This window comes from Sapajus apella, unplaced genomic scaffold, assembly GCF_009761245.1.
Source record: "Sapajus apella isolate SASKATOON/1434 unplaced genomic scaffold, GSC_monkey_1.0 scaffold41, whole genome shotgun sequence".
NCBI lineage: Eukaryota > Metazoa > Chordata > Mammalia > Primates > Cebidae > Sapajus > Sapajus apella.
Window position 1 is genome coordinate 8,470,778 of NW_022436981.1, and position 18,628 is coordinate 8,489,405.

The 18,628-nt window shown below is 43.6% G+C and overlaps 1 protein-coding gene across 3 annotated transcripts in view; it reads left to right on the forward strand.

Moving 5' to 3' along the window:
• Positions 1 to 15,799, forward strand: part of TFAP2B (transcription factor AP-2 beta) — a 28,623-nt gene extending 12,824 nt beyond the window's left edge. For 2 of the 3 annotated variants that reach the window (XM_032299659.1, XM_032299660.1), the window contains 4 exons: positions 4,406 to 4,625; positions 6,305 to 6,423; positions 8,505 to 8,646; positions 11,275 to 15,799. In XM_032299659.1, coding sequence (XP_032155550.1) covers positions 4,406 to 4,625; positions 6,305 to 6,423; positions 8,505 to 8,646; positions 11,275 to 11,575 — 782 coding nt within the window. In that variant the 3' untranslated portion in view covers positions 11,576 to 15,799. The remainder of the gene's footprint in view (positions 1 to 4,405; positions 4,626 to 6,304; positions 6,424 to 8,504; positions 8,647 to 11,274) is intronic. The other variant, XR_004275596.1, reaches the window with a different exon arrangement.
• Positions 15,800 to 18,628: the final 2,829 nt, after the last annotated feature.

Sequence of the window (18,628 nt, forward strand, 5' to 3'; positions counted from 1 at the left end):
TTAAAAAATCATTCTTAACTCTAAGTTCCATTAAGATTAGGAATCTGGGGGGTTGGGAGGAGAAAGAGGGTGTACCCAGCTAATAAAATGATCACTGCCACCATCATATAGCTTAACTAAAACAAAAGGCTCACCTAAACTTTAAGAAGAAAGTTTTTGGTGTAATTAGAGGCCAATATGCAATTTGTTTAACACGTTAGACAGCAGAAAATACGCTGGGATTTCTTGGAAAGGCTAGTGTGGCTAGAATCCAAGGTTCAAATGTTGTGACTGTGGGGCATTTTCATTGGTCTTAGGGATATCCTGTTTGGTTAGTTTCAGTTCAACTTCCATTCTCTCACACTTTCTTTCCCGTTAGTTCTGGCCCCTTCCCCACATAAACACTTTGATTGGTGTGTATTTTCTTTCTTGGGAAATAAAGACATTGCAACATTTCTGTTACAATTGGTTCTGTTGGGATTCTTCTGACCTAGAGGGTACAGTGCTCTGAGAGTCTGTCAGAGTGTCTGAACTGTATGAGTTTCCCTTTCAAAAGAAGTTCAAATTTCCAAGGTGGACTTGGATCCCAATCGTTATTTATCAGCTAGAGACCCTGAGAAACATTGCGGCCACTCTTTCAAAGTCAGGCAGGTTAAACATTCTTCTTCAACACCCCAAGTGCTGAAACTGAGACAGACAATAAATGAGTTCCTCAAGGTCCTACCCACCATGTAAGTGATGACACCCAACTCGGTTTCCAGCCTTTTAGATTCTGTCCCTACAAGATGCCAATACTGGATGTTTGAGTTGTTTTTATATCCCTTCTTTCTTTGTGGACATTATTTAATGTTTCTTCCCACGATTTTAGTCCCCACATTTATATGTGTTGTAGTAGTAAACTACAATTTAATGCTCAGGTACATGAGAAGGTGTTCAAATGTGAGGCAAGGGTGCTCTGCTGGTGAGGAGAAGAGTGCTAACTTTTAGGGGACACTTTGAATCAACGCTAAGCCTCTTGGTTGTTTCCTAATGTCATTTACATCTTTAGGTCAAGAGTGCCTTTCAGCGAGACTTACCATGAATCTGTAAGATAGGTTCACTTCTTCCCTTCTCCTCACCAGCAGATCCAATCAAACACAGAGGTCTCAAAACTGTAATTTCATACATAAGTTTAAAGAGTAGAGATTAAAAGCTAGCCTATTAACACTTTAGCTCTTCTATGGTTTACTAATGAATAATATTTCTCTAATCATTTTTCTTTCCTCTCTCTTAAATAAAACTCCACCCATGGTAACAAAATATTGATCTGTTTTTAGCCTTTTTTGTTTCTCCCCAACATAACACAGCAAAAAAGGGAAGGGAATGAGTTTTGTGGGTGTTACATTCAGAAGCTGGCCTTGACACCCAACTGGGAACTGAAGAGGAAAAAAAAAACACTTTTAATGTATGCGCAGAAAATTGTAAACATGTAAAGAACTGAAAGCTTCACGCTGAGTTTTGCTATGCCCCATTTCCTTACTATTTCCTGCTGTCGCTTTAAACCTATCTCAGTCATCTCTGGGTTCCATGAGCAGGAACAGTGTGCTCGTAATTACTAACAAATCAACCGGGCCCTGTTGCGCTTTGGGTTTATTGATAAGCTGGAAGAAAGCAGAAGGGAAAAGACAAAGAGAATAAAATATGGGGTTAATCAGGTGAGCTAAGCAGGTGTGAAAGTGGAAGGGAATGTAGATGATGATGGAGTTATGGACCTAAAGGAAAGTTGGGATAAGAAATGTATCAGATCTAGTCTAGGGAACCAATACTAAGGAGAGAGGTTTAGAAAATGAGGACAGGAGGCTGGGAACACAATTGTGATACTTAAATTAGAAAATGGAAATACAATCTAAAGCACATCTCCTCACATTGTCCGTGCTTTGAACTACAAGGGGAAAAAAAACCACTTCCCAGAGAGGGCAGTGTACTGACAGAAGCTGATTGAATTGGGGGTATGCAGGTGATAATGTATATGCAGAAAGGTACTCTACCCTTGGCAGGGAGCAATATACATTCCCCAAAGGAAATAGCTCTTGTCAGGTGAATCAGGCAATTAACAATAGTGAAATTAGGAGGCAGTTTATAACGTTTCTTTAAAGGACTGGCTTTTCCAGAGGTTTAGCTTCTGGGATGGGAGAAGTAGGTAAGATTCCAGTCCTCAGTGGGTATTTGGTTATGCACTGTAGGAAGCAGGAACTGAATTTAGTATTTTCAGCTTAGTGGAGTTGGTTGTTGTTATTTAAAAATATTCTAAACAGTATTTAGAGATAAATATGTTGCTGAGTATAGAGGTGAGATTTTTATATAATGTATTGGTGTAATTCATATCATGTTAAAATTACAAAGGGCCATCTATATTTTGGGAAAAAGTTTTCTCAAGTTTTCATAATGCCAGCCCTCATGATTGTTAATTATTTATTTATAATGCCTACAATATGAGTCTGAAGTACGGAAATCATCACTGTCGTGACGATTAAAATAGACTTTATTAAAATAAAGTCTATTAAGTGACTTTAACTCCACATTTTACTCAAATTTGATTAACATTCACACTTCAACTTTTTCATTGGTTCATTTTTAAATGGGAAGCAGATTCACTGGTGAGAAAATGAGGGAAATAAAAAGGCACTCCTTCTTACATCCCCTGTCTCCACCCCATAACAGTGCAGAGTATTTACCCTGTTATCAACATCATTCATCCATCTGGAACAAGACCTTGGGCTCTGTGGACAGATCCATAGATCCTAAAATGCCTACCAGGTAGTGGTAGAAGGGTATGCTTTATTCCCCTCATCCACTCCTGTAAGAAAGCTCTTTTCCAAGATGTTTGTAAAGGATCTTATGAAATTCATAGTAAGTAAAAGATTGGGGACCAACCTGGCTTTTAGGAGTCTCTAAACAACTATGGAGATTTGAATACTGGAATCTGTGGTAGAGAGAATAAACTTTTCCAGAAATGCTCAATATTGGTTAGTCTGTTCCATACAAGGGAGGTTATGCATCTTGTTTGATATATAGGGTTCTAGACCCCAGATGATAGAAACAGCATATCTTTCCCCCATCACAATTACAGAATGAGATAGTCTTTATCAGATAGGTAAGGGTGGAAGCCTATTTTTTCACACAAGATGCATGTTTCCATGGATCTTTTGGATTGGTGATCAACAAATACCATGAAGACTGGGAGGCTTCATATTCCAGTGGGAGAAACAAAGGTACAGGGAAAGTCAGGAGGTATAGTCACATGTTCAGGGGCCTGTAAAACCTACAGAAAGAAAATGGGCTGTAGCAGTGAAGTCCAAGGGGCAATACTACCAGGGAACTGGGATGTTGGCTGTTCCTCATTCCCAGCCTTCTGGTTCCACTAAGCCTAGCCTCTTTCTGACACGCAGGTGACACTGAAACACAATTAAGTAGAAATACAGGCTGGAGAGGCTGAATGTGCCAGGGTAGGGATAGCAGTGGCAACCAGCTGTCAACTCTTATTAACTTCTGCATAAAACATACCTTGAGTGTGGTTTGTTATCAATTGCTTGCCAAAATGAAACAACTGGGGCAAGGCAAGACCGCCGCTCATGTGAATTAGAGTGATTGGTTGATTGATCAGGGCACCTGTTGTAAATCATAACTGCTCCAAACAATCACAGCCAGTGCTTTAATTTGCAAACAAAATACATGTCACTGAAGAATTGCTTTCACTGGAGATGAGCATTTAGGTTCACTTCTAAATGAATCTGTTGTTATTATGTAGGAAAGAATGGGACCCACTTTAAAGAGCAGCTCTTTTGGGTCCAGCTCCTTGGCTCAATGGTATTATTTGTCTCTTCTTGGCCATGGCATCTGATGGGGCCTACCCTGATGATCCTTTCTAGGGATGACCATAGATTTGGGTCCAACAGGAAAGGAGGAAGGGGTTTCCACTGGTATTACCATTTTATATCACTGCATGGTGATAATCACCTTCAGGCTTCAGCACCAAATGAGATAGGCATTATGATCCTCAGGAGACAGATAAGGGAACTGAGGAGATTCAGAGAGTCAATCAGGTGTCTTAGGTCACAGAGCTACAACATGATGAAATAGGATTTGCCTGGTTCACAGCACAGCCCAAGCTCTGGGTTGTTTGATTTCTTGATTTTTGTAGTGAGCAGGACTGTAGCAAATGACATTCATATGTCTACATAAGAAGTAAGTTTCCAGAGGAGTGACGGCTTTTCCATGTTTGTTTATGGTGCCCTGTACGCACTGCAGCCCCTGTGGAACAAACACTTCCTTCGTCAGCTTTCCACTTGGCATCTGTCCTGTGGCCTAACACAGTGACACATTCTATCAGCAGGTCACCAGGATCAAAACTTGGTCACCTTTATGGCATTTTTTTCTCTCTTTCTAGTTCCGGTGCCTCCCAAATCGGTGACTTCTCTAATGATGAATAAAGATGGTTTCCTGGGAGGCATGTCCGTCAACACAGGCGAGGTGTTTTGCTCGGTCCCAGGCCGTTTGTCTCTGCTCAGTTCAACTTCAAAGTACAAAGTAACTGTGGGAGAAGTTCAGAGACGGCTGTCGCCCCCTGAATGCCTCAATGCATCTCTCCTCGGTGGAGTCCTCAGAAGGTAACACCTCACCCCCCCACAAAAAACACCAATTTTTATTGGACGGGGAGGAGAAGGCTCCAGCAAATCCCAATCTGCAGTCTAACGCGGTTGCCTGGCAACTGGGAGGCCCGAGCAGTGCTTCTGCAGCGCTTGAGAGGAGCTGCGGCCGACACGTGCTCACCCGCAAACCCTGGCGCCCTTGAAGCCAGGCCTGCCGGAGCCCGGTAGGTTTTACCGCAGATTTTGCCATCCCGGGAACGTTTTACTTTCCTGGCCCTGCGCCTGGAGCCTCTCTCCCTCCCACCCCTAGGACATCTGGCGGGACGGGGGCATTCTCTAGCCTGAGTACAACGCAGAAAACACACACACACACACACACACACACACACACACACACACACACACCCCTAAAACATAAGTTTCATGAAGCAACTCTTTTCATACCGTCAGTGTACTATTTCTCTTTTATTGCATGTTTTAAAATGCAGTTGGCACCCAGTTAATTTGGTCTCTCAACCTGATGATGCACCGTAACCCAGTTTGATCAACTCTTTTCTAAATTTGTGACATCCCTCCTTCAATAACACCACCACCAATAATAGCAATAATACCATTTTAGAAGTATTTAGAGGTATTCCTTGGAGCCATTCAGGTGCTTCACAGTATTCCAGCCCAGAGACTGACTCCTCCTCATGGAAATGGGAGAGAATGTGGCTTTTATCTTAAGAAGATTTAAGGCCTCCCCCAAAGTCCTTGCCAATGCTTGAACACTTTGGCAGTGTCCCTGATCTGAAGGTGACTTTGTATGAGACGAAACTCTTCAAGATAACCCGTTGTGGGAGTTGACAGTCTTTTTCTTTCCTAAAAGTGATTGTATCAAGAGTACAGTAAAAGAGATTAAAGTAACTGGGAATTTTTACTTGTATTTTTGTCCAGACCTTAGCACATACAAAGAGAATCTTGTGAAAAATTAAGGGTGTGACCCAGGAACTTTCTCATTTTGAATGCTCTTGCTCTGCCCTCCTTTGATTCTGTTTTCAAGTGAGTGCTTTGAGCCTCCAAGTGTGAAGTTTTCAGTCACCCCCTGAACATTAAGCATGTGTATATAAACTTGCTGAGATTAAGTAAAATAATCAATATAAAGTGCTCATCACATAGGTACACTTCCAAAGGTGTTAGTCTGTTACTATGATCATCACTATTTCATATTGCTTTCTCCTTATAACACCATTTATAGAAACTCTTGACCCCTTCCTCACAAAGCCCACCTGTTTCAGCAAGTGCCCTCTCCTCGCCCAGCCACTGGGCTCTTTCCCTCTTCAGCAAGGTTGTGCTTGCCCAGTTTCTGCTCACCTCACTGGCTTCATGACAAGGAAGGAACACGCACGTGCGTGTGCAACTTCTACCTTCTCTAGACCCACAACCTACACCTAATTATTCCCATCTGGTATCTTTTTTTTTTTTCTCACAAGATAAAAAAAAAAAAGCAAAAACTCAGTTTAAAAAAAATTCTCTCTATTGCAGAAATTAAGCAAACCTCAGCAAACTATCAGCAAATAACCAAAAGGAAGGGGAAAAAATGTGCTAACCTCAAGTTAAAACCTCTTCAAGCTCCACTGGGCTTTAGATTGCTAAGTCTAAACTTTGTTTCAGGAACACTCTAAGGTTAATCAGAATGTTAATTCTTGCAATTTCAGAGCCAAATCGAAAAATGGGGGGAGATCTTTGCGAGAAAGGCTAGAAAAAATCGGTTTGAATTTACCCGCGGGCAGGCGCAAAGCAGCAAATGTCACGTTACTCACCTCCCTGGTGGAAGGTAAGCAAGACGTGTGGCCATTTCACGAAGTGGGCGAGCTTAACTGTCGGCTGGAGGCTGACATTTTACACATTTCATGATTAACTGGAAATCATTGTGATTGTTGTGCCCTTATGAGTTGGATGTCAAGCGACTGCTTGAGAGAGGTTCAAAGGTCCTTTTACTTAGAGGAAGCCAGCAGTTGTAGAGAGGCCAGGGGAAGTATATGAGAGTTCCTGTGCGCTGAAAAGTGCTCAAGGTACAGCCTCCAAGCCAAAGCAGGGGCCACCCCTGCTGCCACGTGCAGGACATCCTCTGTGTGAACTCTTGCAAGAGTATCTCTTTAAGCAATAATTCATTCTATACCCCTTCACCTTCCCAGATTTGAATTGTCAGAGGTAGAAGACACATTGCATTCATGACCCCTTATGGTTATTTAAAAACTTTTGTCACTCCTAGGGCCAAATCTGCAGACTGCCTGGGACAAATTGTTACTGAAATATTGATAGCTTAATAAGGCCAATGATGGCTAGGAGAAGACTGGAGAGGGGGGCTGAGGAAATATGTAAGGGAGTCTGGTATTATCTTCAATGTAGATTCATCAATTGTGAATTAAAGGGTGATAATTGCAATAAGCACCTTGTAATTTGCTCATCAGTTTGGGTTTGGGGATGATATTTATAGTATGTTGTAAACAAAATCATCTACACAGTCTGGAACAAGAGGATCTGCAGTTGAATTTGTGGGAAGTAATATGAAATACAGTTAGATGGTCCTAATGGAAGAAGATGCACAATTTTCTCTAGCACCTAGCTTGTAGGTCTTGTTTTTTAATTCCATTTGTATGGGTATGACATTATGACACTCCTGTAGAGAGTTGGTTTTCAGAAGATGGAATCTTAAAATATTTAAGCAGCAACCATTAATCATCATAGTTATAGGCCTTATACTTGGACATTTTAAAGGCAAAGTTGCTTGGCCCAAACACCCTCCGGAGTCACTGAATTTCCAGACCACACTTATTAGCGGTTGACTCTCAGCCTGGAAGTTTCACATTTTACCCTTCAGGGAGTTGCTAATATCATAGTCCTCATTTTGAAAAGCAATCAAGGTAAACTTAGCTCAAGAAAGGGATTTAGTGGAGAAGAGAGGAAACTGGAAACCCCACTAAAATTCCAATATTTGTTTAGCAGTTTTTGGTTTTGTGAATCCTTGTAAGCAGCATGCCTGAAGTCTTTTGTTATTAAGATAATAATGATTAAAAGTAAGTCATGCTCCTTAAATTAATGTAGCCATGGGGTGTTTCAACATATCTGTTTTTCATGTGTGGGATCTTTCCTTGAACCCCAAAGGCTGTGTTTTAAAAGGTAATAATGCTTTACTTAAAAGGGGCTTTTATATAAGCTGAGTAATACCTTAGATACCCCAGTTTTCTATAGCTGTTGTGTAATCTTTGTGCAGTGAAAAGTCCTAAAGTAGGAGAATGATGACAGGAACCTCTAAAGGGGGAAAAACCTTAAACTTGACTAGCAGGAAAAGTGATAAGGAGAATTATTATTTCATTGCAGATAGAAATACTCTTTCCATATACATTTTACATATGTTCTTTAATATATGTGAACATGTATACACATGGGCTTGTTTTTATTTGTTGTAATACAATTATAGCAAGATGATGGTGACTTTTAAATTTTATTTAAAGCAAGTGTGACAGATGCTTTAAAAAGAAGGAGGAATCTGGCTTAAATATCCAGCCAAATATCTAGATCCAATTGTAAGGTGAATCTTGAATTTATTGGCACATCTTTCCCTTAAGACAAAAAGAGTGGGGTGTGGAAGACCCCATAGCTATTCAAGGGATGTCTAGCTAGGACTTGGCTCAGGGAGAGGCGGGAAAAAGAGGCAGGAGCAAAGTTGGTCCCACCAATTTTAATTACAGCCTGAGAATCATTTTTACTTTAGGCATCTGTCTCACCTTTGCTTTCTGCTCCAACAGCTGGCCTTCTCTGGAAATACTAGCAAAGTTGATGAGGGAATGTCTCATGCCCTGAGATATTTAGGGATTGGGTGCTGATTATTACCTTCACTGTTGTCTTTTTCAGGAGAAGCTGTTCACTTAGCTCGGGATTTTGGGTACATTTGCGAAACGGAGTTTCCTGCCAAAGCCGTCTCTGAGTATTTGAACCGGCAGCACACAGACCCGAGTGACCTGCACTCCCGAAAGAATATGCTGTTGGCTACCAAGTGAGTGTCTTAGATCCTGGGCTCTCAACTCACTCCCAGCTGGCTAGGCCTCCTGGTTTGGCTTGGGAGGAAGCAGTGGGGAGGAGCAGAGAAAGAACTCAGAGGGTTGTCTCGAAGTAGCATTTGTGGCTGTGGCAAGCAAGGCAGGCAGAGTTGACAGGCTACAGGTTGGTCTCAGGTCTCTTCTCTCTGCGGAAAATGGCTTTGTTAATCCGAATCCAGGCTTCTTACAGTACTTTTCTATCACTCAGGCAGATCTTTTCTGGGTGAGTTCTTGTTCCAGCTCTTCCCTGGATCTGGAGGTGCATATTTCCGCCTGGGTTTCACATCTATCTCCCTGTCATAGCCGAACAGCCATGTGTGCTCGTTCAGGGTGTCTATAAAACCCACGTGTACCCATCTCTACCCACAGCTCTAATTACTCCGTTTCCAACGTTGCTGTTTGTCATCTTCCACAGACTTGTAAAATTTACTACAACTCCAGAGGGGAAAATAGTAAATCTCTGGCTAAATTTAGGTCTAGAGCTCATTTGAACTTTTACAGTGGGTTTTCTATTTATTTGATTTACTCCTGTCTTTGGCTTCGGTGTCATATTGTTGGTGTTTTACGGCCGGCTCAGGCCTGCAGTGGGCGGTGCTGCGTGCACCAGCACGTTTCTCTTGCAGGCGCGGCCCAAACAGCGGCGCTCATTTATTTAGTGCTCGAGGACGCGGTTTGTCCCGTTGACAGTGTAATTTAAAGAAATATATGGAAGGCTGAAAAATCATTTGCTCAAATTTGTCCAGATGTTTTTGAGACGTGATTGGAATTTGATTGCCCCTTTCCGCAGGGTCAAAAAATATTAATGTCCCAGAACTTTAATTGCTTACAGACCCTGGTTTGGGCTTTGAAGATTTAAAATGTTTGACTCTAAGCATTTGTTCTCCCCAGTTCAGAATATCCTTTTTGGCACTTTGATAATGAGTGCAAACTTAAGGAAAGACTTTACCCATCTCTTCCAGTGATCAAAACCTGGCATCCACCCTCTTTTTAGAGGGTTTTCATCAAGCAATATAATAGTCAGTAGATTGTTCTCCTACCCCTTGCGCTGGTGGCTGGTGGTGGGGATCAGTTGTGCTTTATAAAGGAAGAAGGGTACTTTAAAGAAAAAAATAAAACCAAACTGTATAAATCAGATAGGATCACAAATGACTCTCATTTCCCTAAGGTATGCATATAACTGCCCCCTGTCCAACCACTGTGGCTTCCCTTAGGTCAGCGCTTTTTAACCTGGAGTATCAGAATTAGCTGGTGAGCTTTTTCAAGATATTTCTGTACGGGGCTATCCTCAAATCTTCTAAATTGGAATTAGTGAAGGTGAGGGCCTCAAAGTGTGTATTTGAACCTCACAGGTGTTTCTAAGGTGTACCTTTTAACAGCTTAAAAACTGTACCACTTTGGTGAGAACCCTTACCTATTTCTTCTTGGTTGTGGGATTTATGTATGTATTTCAAAGGGAGAATCCAGAACCCTGGAAAAAGGATGCCCCAGGGTTCTTTGAGTCCAGTCAGCTGTCCTGTTTACCTGTTTGCTAGGCCAGGTGTGGCTAGATATGTGTCAGTCAAGCCATCCCATCCGGGTTCGCTTTTTTCTAAACACCACAGACCCACAGCCTGTGTAGAGGCAGGTGGACAGGAGAAATCTGCCCATCTGTGAAAAGCTGTGGCCTTTGAGATGCTGTGTGTTGGCCTGCCAGCCATTTGACCTTCAGGGCTAAAACCATGCCATCCAGCTCCTATATTAAAATTTCTCAAATAAGCTCAATCCATAGTTAGGCACGCAGGATTTCTAAGGCTGGGAGATTCCTCTAAAGTGTAGGTGCCTTGAGGAAATAAAAACCTTCAACAAATAAAAATCTATCCTCCCCAGTGTCTTAACAGTCTACCTTTAGGTTTTATTTAAACTATATGGGAATCCTTTTATATTGACAACAATCTGGTTATACAAAGATTTTCAGTAGCCTACACTTACAAGAAAGAAAGGGAGGAAAGGCAGAAAGTATCTCCCTCCCCCAATACTGCAGGTAAACAGGTTTTTTGCTTTGAATGGAATCAGCATTCTCTAGAATAAACAGTTTCTTGCCTTGGGCTATGGAAGGCTCCAGCAATCTGCTTCAGTGCCAGGGACAGGCTTGTGGCCGAGGGGCCTAAATCTTTCAGGGCTTTTTGCGCCTGATCACCAAGAGGCTGGAGAGGTGGGAGGGACGTGGGGGAAAGAGCTCAAAAGAAATGCCAGGTAAGAGCTCAACAGCTCAACCTTATGAAATATTCCAAATCAACCGCTAAAGCCTCGCGAATTTTCCAAAGCAGGGTCCACGCGGTCCGGGGATGGAGGGGGAAACGCCAAAGGGGAGGAGAAGGCAAGGCTTTGGGGTGGAAGGGGTGCATTACCTCCCCACCCCCGCTTTCCTTTCAGTCCCAGCTGCTCGAGAAGGGAGAGCGCTGGGAAAGGAAACAGAGCGGAATCGCCCACATTAGCCTCGCTCTTCGGTGACCCCGCGCCTCAGGGCGTGTGTGAGCGTCTCCTTTCTAATGCCAATGACAACGACACTGAGGGTGATTTTCTGTGCCTCGCCCACCCCTTTGCAGGCAACTTTGTAAAGAATTTACGGATCTGCTGGCGCAGGACCGGACACCGATCGGGAACAGCCGACCCAGCCCCATCCTGGAGCCGGGAATCCAGAGCTGCCTCACGCACTTCAGCCTCATCACGCACGGCTTCGGCGCCCCGGCCATTTGTGCCGCGCTCACGGCCCTGCAGAACTATCTCACCGAGGCGCTCAAAGGCATGGACAAGATGTTCTTGAACAACACCACCACTAACAGGCACACGTCTGGGGAAGGCCCAGGTAGTAAAACTGGCGACAAGGAGGAGAAACACAGGAAATGAAAAATTTAAAAAAAAGAAGGAAAGATGTTTTAAATACAAAAGGAAAAAACAGACAAAAAATTTAATTTTAGCTTTAAAATATTGGATTGGCTTTGGAAGAATTATATTAGGTAGAATACACATACAATCAAAATTTTAAAAAAGCTAAATAACTTAAAAAAACTGAGGCGTACAACGGAGCAACAATATCGGTTCTCAGTGTCTATTTCAAGATACACTTGGAGACAACCGTCCGGATTTTCCACTTCGGTTCTTTCGAGCTTAGTAATACTGATAATAAAAGAAAACCATGATTTCCCCTTCCCTTTGGAAAATAAACATAAGACTAAACATGAGAAAAACGCTAACTTATTGGAAGAAAATCGGAGAAACGTTGGTGTCAGTGCTTTGAGAGCTGGTTGACTGAGACGCACGAACTTTTAAATTTTAAATATTTTTTTAGGAAACTCTCTCGCAGTCCCCGCCCTTCATCTCACCTCACCCTTCTCCCAGCCACCCTTTTCCTCGTCACCCTCCCTTCCTCACATTGTTACGGGAATCTTCTGGGAGGAAAATGAGTGTGGTTGGCCCTTTTGCTTGGTTTCAGTCCTCTCTTTACCCCCCGCCCCGCCCTGCGATCTTAACTCACCGGGCCCGGCTCCCCGGCTGCTTGCATAATTAGGGAGGGCGAGGGCGGGGAGGGAGGCCTGCGGAGACTAGGCGGAGGCTGCAGTTTTTGGTGCCGGCCGGCCGAGCAGGTTCTGGCGGCTGAGGAAAATCCGGACCAATAAGTTGATTCAGACTCATCATCAGTTCCTTTCAGAAATGTTACTATCTCCCAGCCTTGCCAGCATCTGCATACAGAGAATCTCACATTTGTTATATTTGTGTCATCTACCAATTTTATGAACTATAGTAAAAAAAAAAAAAATAACCACCCAATATGAATACGTTGATTAGTATGTAATTCCTTCGGAGGGGTATGTACCATTTCATTCTCTTCTGTTTTCCAAAGCTTTGCCCGCATGGTTTATGAGCTTCTTCAAAGAGGACTTGGGCTTCCTACACAATCTATAAGGTACAGAGAAAAAAAATCCGATCCCTTTTTAATCAAAGCCTGTGTGTCAGAATTCTGCAGGTGCACTTCTTTAAAGAAGCTCAAAGGGAATAATTTAGAAAGTGGCCAATATGATGGAAGCAGCTTTGAATCTACATGCTAACATTCCTCAACACTCGAATTCCGGTGGGGGTGGCGGGGGGAGGGGGGCTGCAAAATGAATTTTAAGGGAAAAGAGTAAGGATTCTTAGAGCCCTATATTCTAATAGTATTGCCCTGCATTTAAAATTGATTTGATTTACCTGGGTTCTTTGGTGATTGCTGTTTAAACGAGGAAAAAAGCAGCTTTGCGAGTGAACGTGGGAGGAGGGTGGCACAAGCTCTCACATTTCTGTAACAATTGCTTTCTTACAAGATGCTTTATGAATGAGGCATTTTTTCCCTCCCAGACGTGCACTTGTTTCGGCATATAATGGCAAAATAATGCAAAGTGAAAGGAGATGTATTTCAGCTTTGATTTTTACCGTCTGGATACACTGGGACTATTCCCAGTGGATAAAGTTTCATGCATTTAATATTCCTCACTTCTGGCAGCCCAGCTTCCTTCTTGGGCTCCATCTTAGCATTATCATGAAATAAGATGTGGAATCCATTGTCTGCACCTTTCCAAAAGCTGTGAGAAATTATCCCGGGATGGGGGTGAATGAGAGAAGTCTCTAAATACAGTGTAGATACACTTACCTATTTAGCAAAGTAGACAGGGTCTTTACAATACCCCTTGAAGATAACGATATAGACGTTGTTCTATAGCATTTGTAGTTAGGACCCACTCAGTTCTGCCGGATTTTCAATTTTGCACCCCTCCCGGTTTTCTTTCGTGGGGGTGGGGACTGGGGAGGATTGGGAGGTTGGGGTTCTAGGAACCTGCTGGGTGCTTTGGCAGTTTTTATTAAGAGAGGATGGGGAAGCTAAGAAGCTGGTCTCATGTCACCAAAAGGGCCCAAGCAACTGTTGGGGCCACATTGCAGCCCATCTCCAACCCCTAGCTTCGTTTGGCACCTCTGATCTTCAGGGCCCAGCCCTAGACCTGTTGAGAGGAATACAATGGCCAAGAACTAGACGTTATGGAGAGTGTAACCACTCTCTTTTCCCAGCTCAGGGGCCTGCGCCTTCGTCCGAGGGCCTGGCCGCTCGAATTAGATGTGTTCTAATTGCACAAGGCCAGGAGAGACCACACTGAAAACGATCGTCTCCTTTCCTTGCAGGGCAACGCGCCCCACGCGTGTGACGTGCGAGAGACGCGATGGACGCGCCTTGCTCTAACTGTGCAGGTCCTGAGAGCGTGTGGGCCACAGGCGCCCAGTCGTGTTGAGGACGTAGAATCAGCCGCTGGAGGGGCTGCCGGCTGCGCGGGCCCTTCCCGCTCTCGGTCTCACCCTAAGGGCTAAGGCGACCGAGAAAGCCCCACTTTCCAGTAGGTAATGGGGCGGCGCCCTGTGGGCTGCAGGTGGGGAGGGCTCCCAGCGCTGCCAGCGACCACTCCGGGCGCCTGCTCCTGGAGGGAAAGTGGTCTAGAAATATCCAAGGAATCCGAAACTTTCCCCTCCTCCACCTCTGCCAGTACGGAAACACCCCACCATCACAAACCTAAAGCGGGAAAATGGGATGGGAATTGTCTTACTTGGCAAGGCAGGCTACCTTCATTGGCCTACGCCCTCATTTGTGTGTTCCTCCCTGCTCCAGCAAGACAGAACCTTTTGCGCCCCACCCCCAGCCTCCCGGTTGCTGGAGTGAGCCCACTACCCTTTTTCCTTCCCTCACTTCTCCTTTCATGTAGGTCCTCCGCCCCCTTGCTTTAGTTAGCCAGGGCAGCTACATTTATCTGATAATTGAGTTATTAAAAGATTTGGTTTCCTTGGGCCTATAAATCAATAAACAGTAGGATTAACGCAATAGTTTGCCTTTTAAGTCGAGGGAAACGTTTAAGGCAAGTCCCTTTGAGCTTTGTTTTCAAACCAAATAGGTGAGTTGCACCTCTCTCCCTGACCCCTGCACTCTTCAGACATTTGGCCCCTGCCAGTGCCAACTCCTAAATGCTCAGTCCCAAAACAAAATAGAGAAAGACAGGAAGAGTTAGGATGTGGCAGTGCTGCCTTCACACTTTCCACTTCGCAAGTTCTTTTAAAGCTTCCAAAGATCTCCAGACCATTCTCTGCCCAACCCTGCCACCTCCTACACTTATTGTGGGTCTCTGGGGAGCAAGAAGTGTGACCTTTGGGTGAGGATCCCATCATCTAAAAAGATCTTTACCTTTTCCCCAAAGTGGGAAGGTAACTTTCTCCCTCCTCTTCCCGCCACCTTCACTCCCACATCCCCAATTACCCTGCGTTTTCTTTCCTTCTTTCTGGCCTCCACACCCCTTAAGGAATGGAAGAGGCTTTCAAAGACCTGTCTGCATTGTTTTCTTTGGCCAAGGAAGCCACTTTCTCTCAAGCAATTATTTTATGTCCTATGAAAATTTTGGTCGAATGGAAAACTCAAAACCCCGAACTTATCTACACACTGTTCCTCTGCTACAAGGCGCTCCTAGTTAAGAGTGTTTATAGATAATTTGTCATCACAACTGATATCCTGTACTTGTAATACATTATGTGGAAAGGAAATATCCTTAAACCATCTGATGTTGCCTCAAAAGCCCAAACAGCGTTTCCCCTCCTTTGCCGATGTATGTGAAATTACTGGCTTAAAAAAAAAAAGTATCAAAAAAAAATTTTTTTTTAACGGAATGAACACTATCCTTCTTTAAATGCCAAAATCGACTCCTCTTTTCAGTTGGTCTCTAATTCTCTAACATTGTTTTTGCCACACAATCAAGAAATATCAATCTATTGACTCTTCACGAGAAGAGCTCTGGAGGGTATTCATGTTAAGTTTGTATATATTTATTTATGCTTAATTTAATGGGAATGTGTAAATATGGCGAGCAAGTAGTTTGGGATTATTTATCTGTGAATCTATACCTCTGTGAATGGGTGGTTAAAAAAAAAAAAAAAACCGCTTGACCCTAGGTAGAATCCTAGCTGAATTTTTCTGTTCTTTATAAACAAGCTGTTACGGTAATGGGTAGAAATTGGTTTATTGTCCAGTGTTAATCCGATTTACATAAATAAAAAGATTGTTGTGTTTTTGTTGTGTTTTCATCTTCAGTTTCTTAAATGTAGACAGTGTTTAACTCTACAGACAGAGGAAAACTATAGCAACAAGCTTTTTTCTGTTACCTCTCATCAAAGCACCCACAGTGTTTTCATTACAACAGAAATAGAATAAATTTTGCTTCTCAGAAGAATGAACACTTTTTTTTTTCACTAGGAAGTGTTTTTGATTTTTTAAAATTCCAAATTCACATTCTTCTCTCCTATTTCTAACCAGATTTGCAATAAAAGCTAATGTTAACTGAATCTTTTGGTTTATTTTGCCCTTTACAAATTGAGGAGTTGAATTTACTTCCCAGGTAACTAAAGGACTCTGGGTCCCTGTCAAAGATGATGCTCCCTTCCGACTGCTCGTACAGTGGCATTCTGGTATGGTGTTCTAAGAAGGAGATGGTGCACAGTACAGGAGAAGGCTTCAGGACTGGGTGTGGGCTCCTGTACCCCTCAACTTGGGATCTGAAGGAGTTAACACCCATTTCAGGATTGAACCCAACCCTGATCTCATTAGCAGCGCAAGGCCCTCCATAAACAAAGGAGGAAAAACTTTCCTCAACCAAGAGGAGGAAAAAGGTGTACATGTCTTAGGAAGATGACTTTTAGGCTCAGAGGCTGCCTAGAGAAGTCAGAGCTTTTCACACCTGGGTTAATAGGCTTCAGCCTGGCCCTAATGGGCTGCAGTGATCAAACATAATCTCAATCTGTATTCTATTCCGAGGCTTAGGTGTCTTCCCTGAAGCCAGGAAAGCAAAATCATCCACGATGTTATACAGTTTGGATGAGTCACTGTTCCTTTTTGTGCCTCAAGGTCTTTATCTGTAAAAATAAATATGGACTTCCTAAGTTCCTCTACTTCATTAATATTGTCTAGTTTAATTATAAAAAGCAGAAATATTAACCTGTATGTGAATTTAAAGAGAATTGGAAATGTTAAATCTTGATGATCCCAGATTATATGAGTGCTTAGCATATAGTTTGTTTTCAGTTAATATGCCTCTCATACCAATTTTGTTTTTAAAGGTGAATCTTTTTCAATTGGACTTCCCTGTAGGGAAAGGTAGAAGGAACAGTGGAATCCACTGTATGTGAGATTTTGCTTTCCTGTCCTATTAATTAAAAGCTGGAGATCATGGCTAGAACTGTAAACAGTGGACTCAAAGAAAAGCAAAACAAACAAAAAACAAGTGTGTGTGTGTGTGGGGGGGAATAAAAGGAAACAGAGAAAACCAAGGGATATATGATTATGAGGACATACATCTACCTAGAAAAAAAATAGATATGTCTTAGTCTCTGGTTCAGTCGTTACATTGAGTGTCCTTTTCATTTGCTTTAAAGAGGGTGGGGCTTGGTTACCACTGGGATTATACAAAGCAGGTGGTGGGTAATTTCCATATCCTATGGCAATTTTTTCCCTCCCAAGTTTTGCACCAGCCCTTGATAAACCGACCTGCAATCTATTATCCCACAGGTAAGCTCCAGGCTACCCAAACCCACCAGCACCATTTGGCAAGGAGAGGGTCTGAGACAATCATCTATAGCAAGTAAAACTCAAGATTTTGAGGAGCATGAAAAGAACTGGCAAGAAGAACCAGAAAAGGAAAGAAAAGGGATTGGAAGCTGGAGACAGCTTTGCCTCATAAGACAGCCCTGGACTGAGTGTCACAGCTCCCGGCCCCTTTGTTACCGTGTTAAGAGGCTGTGGAGGGAGTAAGGAAAGAGCACTAGTTAGAACCTCTAGCTCATGGACCAGCCCAGCGCGGGGACCCTGGGTGACTCTGGAGGAGGGGTCGCTGCCGCCGCTGACTGCCAAGAGACCATCAGATCCGATAGGCGGCTTACGGTGCCCCAGAACGCACCCGCCGGCCTGAGTTAGCGGGTTTAAGGACTTGATTAAAAATAGTGCTGGAAGGAAGACCGGATTTTTTTTTTTTTTTTTTTTTTTAATGAAGCCACATTCATTTTCTTCATTTGCAAGTAACAGTTCCGTAGGGTCTCTCCCCAGGGACCCCGGGCGCCGGAGTTAGGGGCCACCTGAGAGTTGTTGGCCCTGTAGGACGCGTCCCTTCCCGAGGGCGCTCACGGCTTCCCGAGACAAGCTGCCTCCCACGCGTGGACTTCGAGGGCGGTTGTCTGTCATGTCAAAGCCTCAGAAAATAAACCTGCAGTTCACAAGTCCATTAATTTTAGCTTCCCATTAATCTATTTATGAGGGAGCCAGCGCTTGCTCTATAAATACAGTCCTATAAAATTGAACTCCTTCCCATAAATCTTCCAAATTGTTTATTTACATGTATTCCCTGGCTCCCTAACGATCCTCACGTAAACTTGGGGAAGACTCGGGCAGACCCGACCCGCGACTGGGGGCTGTGGGGATGGGGGATGCTCTCTCCTCCGGTTTCTCCCCGCTGGGATCGCGGCCTCCCAGGGGAGGGAGGAACTGCGCACGAGCGGAGGGGGTGGATAGAAAAGGGGGCGAAAACTCATTTTTCCTTCTTGACTTTGTTTCCTTGTTTCTATCCCAAACTCGCAGTTTCCATATTTCCTATCACACGATCCGCGGTGATTTATATCGTCATAAACAGCATTCTTGCCACTGTAGCTCCTCTCATAGCTTGAGGTGAGCTCCTTTTTCACTTTCCTGGCAGCCACTACTTTAAATCAGGCCTCATAAATAACCCCATGGGCTTCCTCAGGATGAGGTCAGTCAAACGTCTCCCCTGGTCCACTTTCTCCGCTTGGGTCCCGCCATGCCCCTCCCCTAGGTCACATGTTGGCGCGCTCCCACTGTCTTTCCCTCAGGTTTCCAGA